At 39.6% G+C, this 7,670-nt stretch overlaps 1 protein-coding gene across 1 annotated transcript; it reads right to left on the bottom strand.

The window, feature by feature from the left end:
* Positions 1-6,131: 6,131 nt before the first annotated feature.
* On the bottom strand, positions 6,132-6,911 carry LOC149783386 (protein CFDP2-like). The gene has a single exon (XM_089932830.1). It carries the CDS (start codon positions 6,909-6,911, stop codon positions 6,132-6,134), a length of 780 nt encoding a protein of 259 aa, XP_089788956.1.
* Between the last annotated feature and the right edge of the window lie 759 nt (positions 6,912-7,670).

The following is a 7,670-nucleotide window of genomic DNA, read 5'->3' as shown; positions in this document are numbered from 1 at the left end:
CTATTAATAAAAAAAAAATTCAATTAGTTGTAGTGAGAAAAAATCGGTTAGCTGATTCTGTCCCACCCCCACCCCCAGATTTGTTAAGTGACCCATTATATGTATGGTATTTCACTTGTAGGCCTTATGTATATTACGAAAGAACCCATTAATAATAAGAAACTATTTGGGGTGGGATTGAGGGAAAGAATCAGCTAACCGATTCTGACCCTCCCGCCCCCAATCTGTTAAGTGACCCATTACATGTATGATATTTCAAATGTGGACATTAATATTTTTTACCATTTAGTCCAGCAAGGGGGGGGGAGGAGAATTGGCTGTTAAACTGGTTGAGCTAAATTATACTCCGATATATATAAAATCGGGGCGTGTGCTTTAATACATTTAATAGTGAGACACAGCAGTATATGCATGCTTGTTAGAATTTAAGACAGCTGACTATGATCCCTCATTGAAACATTTTCGTCCATGTCATCATTCATGTGTGCAGGGTAAAACATTGGTGTATTATAATGTGAACAGGAACATTATATTTTCATTTCTTCATACAAAATATTTGAAAACAGTAGAGTAGATTCATTGCACTTGGTAAGCATTTTATTAGTCTTACATGAAATGAGGCTTTATAAACGATACTTTAAATTTTTAACTGTTTTATCATATGGTGTTGTGTTCATTTAAAATGTTTTATATAAATTATAACTAAGCAACTGTACACTGAATTTTTGTATTATTAGCTGAAATGAAGATTATGCTTAAGGTGGAGATGGAATTTAGTCTTAACAGATTTGCATTGCTCCTATTCTTAATGTTTGGAAAGTTGTACTGTCTTTACTCAATGTTAGAGGAACAACTATGGGCATTTACTGGCATCTATTGATCAGTATGACTGGCCACATTTATTTTCAAACCTTGGTTAATTGCCAGTCCTGGTATGGGAGTTTAAGAAAAAGTATGTAAATATGTTAACAAATAAAGATGCTTAAAGAAAAGTTTGAAGATAAAAATACAAAAAAGTAATACATTTTTTTTAGATGAAACTCACAACCTTTTGTTCGACAGTGTGGACACAGAGAAACAATTGTACTCTTGTTGCACATTAATTAACTGACAAAGTTGGTCAAAAAGACCTTATCTCATCATCCCATGACTACATATATCGCTATATTTTTAGTTAATATTTCCTTAGAATTGTTGGTATACAGTCATGAAATTTGATTATTTATCTTAAGACTTTGTTTTACCCATTTGCAAAAAATGTAGAACCGTGACCTACATTTCAGGTTTGTTTAATTATGTTCTTTGTTTACATTAAGCTGACTTTCTGAGATCTTGGATAATATTGCCTGTTGAAATATGAAACGTTTTTATTTTTGCATTTATTAGCTGAACCAATTATTAAGAAGAGTTGGTCAAAGCAACATATTATTGAACATTAATGCATATTTATCTGTATTTTAAAAAAAAATCATGACACTAATCATCACATGTATGTAAATTTTCATTCATCACTGGTAAAATAGGTCACATTTAGCAAGAGTTGGTCAAAGCAACCAAACAACTTGTTTATTTAGTTTGAGGTGATGATCTGACGTCAGATGTGACTGTTATGACAGCCATAATATAAATATTGTTACTGTCATCTCATGAATAGAAAATCATATTGACATATGGTTTTTCACCAGATGATTTATTATCAAACCTATATGAAAATACATGACAATGGTGCAAATCTTCCAATCAGCATGGCTACCATTGTAACCATCTTGCATTTTTATTTTTGCATTCTTCTGAATGGAATGTTATATAGACATTTGGTTTCCACCAAAAGGCTTTTAATAGTCATAAATCAAAACATTGTAAGTTATTTTTAATTTTCTCACATTGTTTGATTTTATATTTTATTTAAGTAAATTTATATTTTGGTAGACTTGAATGCTTGTTTGGTTTTTCCTAGTCTTGTTACCTAAGTTCAAGCACTATGACTTAACGTTGGTCTTAAAATGATGCCAATCTGCACAGACAGTATGATTTCTACAATAAGTATCTTGAAAAACATGGTATCTCTACTTTTATTAAATGAATGGTCATATCAACATAGGGTTATCACCAGAAAACTTTACATACAAATGGCCCCAGTCTTGCATTCATTAGGGTTCTCATGGTGGCCATTTTGAAAATTGTCTTCTTCCTGCAGAATATCAGAGATAGTTTCCATCAGTTAACAGAAAGAAACAGTCGTTGGTTAAAGGAAATTCATTTCAGCCAGTGGAGTATCACTGTTTGAAGGAGCTCTTGTTTTACTTAACTTGGCTGTAAAGCCAAGTGAGCTTTTGCTATGTACCGCCTGTCTTTAGTGCGTTGATATTGTCTTTCCTCCATCGTGCATCATTTGTGTGTCCATCGGCAATTGCTATATTAATCTTGACACACTAATTTCAGCCAGACTTGTCAACCTTGTAAACATGTTCAGGTTTAAAACATTGCATGTTTGTTTTATGGTTTCTAGTTAGAGAAGCTTATTTGTATTATTAAGTATGGTAATATTTGAAAAAAGAAAAGGTTTTTTATTTATTGAAAAAAATTTGACATGGTCTATCACATTTGTTTCTTTCAGTCTTGGTTATGTTTTCTTTCTCATCAATCCAATCAGAAGGTTGTATTCCTTTACATCTGTGCTTTTCCCATGTAAATTTGTGGTTTCATTAGTCTTACCACCAGTCATTTACTCATGAACCAAACAAAAACGTAGGTCAGTTGAGCCCAGGTACACATGCAAATGGTCTGACAAGGTCTTATTCAGAAGTTGATGGGCAAAAAGACTTTCATGACTTTACTTGTATAAGCAATTTTTGATTATGACCCTGATCTGCTTTAATGCACATGTGATAAAGAAAGTGACCCTTCTGCATTACACAGAAAGCTCAAGTTTTCAATCAGGCCTATATTATTGATTGTGGCTATACTACAAACTATTGTGTAACTACAGAAATAGGAATATTGATCACCACTACAATGATTTTATTTTCTGTGGCAGAGGTAGTTTGAAAATATTTTATACAAATTTCAGCAGAGGATATTTTTATATTAGACAATTACCGCACTATATATAAATGGTAAAAAAAAAGTCACAAATTGATATTATAGCATTTTGAAAGAATGCATTGACATATCAAATTGTGGTTTCATTTTACCAGATCAGTGAATTATGCACAATGCTACATGTAAAGAATGAATTAATTTTTCACATAAATGTATCATAAAGATTAGTCAGAGACTTGTTAAAGATATTGATTGGATATATTGATAATTTATTAAACTTGTCTTGGAGTAGCAATGATGTACCGATAAAAACGACTTGGGAGAAGAAAAATTTCCTGGAAAGGCCTTTGATTTTGTACAGGAAAGAACTGAAGTAGTTAACATTTAGAGAACCCAAAATGAATAAATATTGCAATGATGATGATAGTGGTGACATTGAAAACATTAAGTGAATATAGTAGCCTAAGAGTGATGATCATCAAGAATGAAATAATTAGAGAAAGTTGTGTTTAGCGTTAATATATTGAATTACGAACAACACCTTTACATGAATAATATGACTTTTCTCGACGATGAAGAATCTAAGCAAATGAAGCAGTGTTATAAGTTTTGTACTCGCAGTGCTGTGCTTTAATAACATCAGATGCAAGTGTACAAGCGGTGGTCATTTATGCTTTGGTATAATACATTGTAATCATATTAAACAGCACTCATTGATTTGATCAGACACTGAATTAATGAAAATTAATTTAAGACACACACTTATATTTGACATTTATCATTGGTTGATGGAGACTGGTGTAAAACTGTTCGTAAAATGCACTACCACAGGTGTGCAAATTACATTCACAGCGGTGTATTTTACAGCAAATGGCCGTACAATCAAATAATGGCCATTACGAGTATTTTGAAGACCATATGCATATGCTGAGGAGCACGTACGCCTGATAATATGTACACCATCATTCCAAAAAATAGGGCCCTGGGGGTGACTAATTTGTCTAAAGGGTTCAACTTTACAGATCACTGCAATCTCACATTTGCATGGGTTTAAGTCACAGGCTTGGTCAATGTGGGTATGTGAAAAAGCTTGCCAGCATATACGTATGGTCTGGTGCTTGAGGCGACAGCAATGGAGCACCATTTTGGTCTGTCGGCTGCTGTTATGGGGGCGGTCTGCAGGGTGAGGTCTCTGGTCTTGAGTTCTCGCTCCATGGTTCGACACCAGGTCTCTTTCGGTCTGCCACGGTTCCTTTTCCCCTGTGGAGTCCATCTCAGTGCCACGCTTGGTAGTGAGTCAGGGGGCATTAGGCAGACGTGGCCGAGCTATTTCCATCGACGAGTTGCAAATGTCTCAGCGATGGTGCTTGCGCCCGTTCTATGCCGGAGTTCCTCGTTCGAGATCATGTTTGAGCAGAAGATCCTCATGATCCGTCGCAGGCACTTGGTCTGGAAGACTTCGAGCTTGCGTTCTTTGTTAGCAGTGGTCTTCCAACACTCTGACCCGTACAAAGGGACGCTCAGCACGTTGCTCTTGAAGATACGGATCTTCGTGTGGGCGCTGAGGTTTGTTGTTCTCCAGATGGGCTTCAGCATTGCGAAGGCCTGGTTGGCCTTGTTGATTCTTGTGGTGACTTCCCTTGTGCAATCTCCATCCTTGGCGACCTTGCTGCCCAGGTACGTGAGTTCGTCTACTTCTTGCAGAGGCTGGTCGTTGATGGTGATTGGGTCGCCCACTCTAGTGTTCTTCCTCAAGACTTGTGTCTTACCTATGTTGACTCGAAGACCTATGGTACTTGCTGTCTGTACCAACTGTTGTGTCTTCTGTTGGATATCCTGGTGTCTGCATGCCAGAAACCCGATATCGTCGGCATAATCCAGGTCATCCAACATTGAGGTCAGCGTCCACTGTATTCCTTGCCTCCTGCCCTTTGTGGTGTGGCGCATGATCCAGTCAATGGCCAGTGAGAAGAGGATCGGCGAGAGAATGCATGCTTACTTCATTCCGGTTTCCACTTTGAATGGTTTAGTGAGTAGGTTGTTGTGGATGACTCTGCACTCAAAGTTCTCGTACAGGGGTCTGATGACGTTGACAAGTTTCTGGGGGATACCATAGTGTCGTAGGATCTTCCACAGAGAGAATCGGTGCAGGCTGTCGAAGGCCTTCTCAAAGTCGAAAAAGACCACATAAAGGGATCCATTCCCCTCGTGGGACTGCTTAAGGATCTGTCTCAGAACGAAGATGTGGTCGATGCACGATTTGCCCTTCCTAAAGCTTGCCTATTCCTGGCGTAGGATGCCTTCCACAGCTGTTGTGATGCGTTGAAGAATGATGCGACTGAAAAGCTTACTGGAGATGGATAGTAAGGTAATTCCTCGCCAATTGTTGCAGTTCCCCAGATCTCCTTTCTATGGAAGTTTGACGATGATTCCTGTTTTCCAGTCATTCGGTGCTTCTTCACTATTCCAGATCTTTTGGAGACACTTGCAAAGAAGCTGCGATATATTTGTGTCTTCTGCCTTCAGCATCTCGGGACATACTCCATCATCGCCAGGTGCCTTCCCATTCTTCAGCTTGTGGATGGCCTGCTTGACTTCCACAACAGCGATGTCGTCGCAGTTGATGTCAAGGGCCTCCTCTGCTTCAGGAATGTCAGCGAGTACTGGTGGGCCTGGACGATTCAGCATGGACTCAAAGTGTTGATTCCATCTGTTCAGCTTCTATTCCTCCACTGTGACATGAGTCCCATCTTCATCTCTCGCTGGAAGGTCGTGGTGCTGGTCGTAGTCGCCCTGCAGCTTCTTGGTGTTCTGGTACACCGTCTTCATGTCTTTCTGCTCTGCTGCTGCCTCCGCCTCCATTGCGAGTCTCTCTGTGTATTCTCTGTGTATTCTCTCCTGTCTCTCTTTGCTGATTTCTTCACCTCCTTGTCTTTTCCTCTATACTCCTTCGAAATTCTCTCTTTCAGTCTTGGTGACTTGGAGTCCAAAAGTCTCTTCTTAGTCTGTCTTCTCTCGTCTATGCGAGTCCACGTCTCTCCTGATATCCACTCTGTCTTCTTACTATTCCTATAACCTAAAACTACTTTTCATGCTTCCTTCATTGTTCTGTTGAAATTGGCGATGGTCAGCGCTAGCTGATCTTCTAGAATACTAAACCTGTTCCATAGGGCCAGCCTAAACTCTTCCTTCACTTTTGGATCTTTCAGCTTGGCCACATCGAAACGTTGATTCCTGGAGACAACTATCCTAACTTTCCTAAGCCTCAAAGTCACCTTGGCCACGTCCTGCAGGGAGTGTTTCCAACGGCCGTTGATGATGACGTGGTCGATCTGGTTCTTATTTCTGCTGTCTGGTGACGTCCATGTGAGCCTGTGGATGTCTTTGTGCTCGAACAGGGTCCGTCCTATGACCAAGTCATTCTCTTCACAAAATTTGACCTGTCTTTCCCCGTTGTCGGTCATCACACCTACTCCATGGCTTCCTATGGTCCTCTCTCTGTCTTTATTGTCGCAGCCGACCCTAGCGTTGAAGTCGCCAAGTAGCAACAGCACGTCATGTCGAGGGACGTCCTCTAAAACGGCTTGAAGAGCGTCGTAGAAGGCGTCTTTGTACTCTTCTTCCACGTCGTCTATTGGTGCATAAGCCAGAACAAAAGACAGCTTGGTGTACTTGGAGTTCATCCTGACGTACAGCAGGCGCTTATTCACTGGCTTCCACTGTAGAACGGTATTGGTCTTGTTCTTGCTGACAATGATGGCGACCCCCTCCTGGTGGTCATTGTCCATCCTTCCGGACCAGATGATGACTTCTCCGGAGTTCAAATTCTGCTTGCCGGCACCAGTCCATCGTGCTTCTGTTACACCCATGAGGGTCAAGTTGTAGTGATTCAACTCGCTCACTGCTTGTGTCAGTTTTCCAGTCTGGTTGAGCGTTCGCACGTTCCAGCATCCAACTCTGATCTATGCTTTTGGCGTCAGGAGTTCCGCTATCGGGACGGGGACGTCCTTGCAGTTTTGTTCTCCATCCGTCATAGAGCCAGTTGCTTTCTGTCCGAATACAATTTATAAATACATAAAGTTCAGTGGCATTGGTATGTAATGACTCTAGAGGCGTTGGCCTTGGAAAATGTTAACTATTAAGCAGAACTTGCCATTATGTATACTGTAAATTACATTTGCTCGCATGACATATTGGTATAGGTGTCTTAAATGTTGCATCCGAGTTTAATCACATGACCAGTTTTGCCGACCTTGTGGATCTGTTCGTGAGTATTATTGTGCACTCCGACAATGATTCGCAAATATATATGTCAATAAAAACACCCCGTAACGTTAAGACTGTTAACATCCATGCAGTTTATGATCCTGATAGAGTAAACAAACTAAAAGAAAATTATTCAAGGAATTTGTAATTAGAGAAGGATGTTCCCTTATATACCAGTACCAGTAAATGCAAAAGTTCAGTGGGATATTTCCATTCGTCGCAGAGATTTCAGTGCTGTTAGCAGTGGTAAAATCAATCATTTTTTAGGTGTCTTTATGCGGGGTAGCATGCATCGAGTATTCCGCAAATAATACAAAATGGCATTGTTAACCTAAACTTGACAACGGGACCTAGAATGCATT

This window comes from Sinohyriopsis cumingii, chromosome 14 (assembly GCF_028554795.1).
Source record: "Sinohyriopsis cumingii isolate HCF-2022 chromosome 14, ASM2855479v2, whole genome shotgun sequence".
Lineage (NCBI taxonomy): Eukaryota > Metazoa > Mollusca > Bivalvia > Unionida > Unionidae > Sinohyriopsis > Sinohyriopsis cumingii.
Note: the sequence above shows the minus strand (reverse complement) of the source record. Positions and strands in the feature narration are given on the sequence as shown.

What these genes read in the sequence shown, in the direction of transcription:
- LOC149783386 (XM_089932830.1), bottom strand. Translation starts at nt 6,911, where the DNA reads ATGGGTGTAACAGAAGCACGATGGACTGGTGCCGGCAAGCAGAATTTG.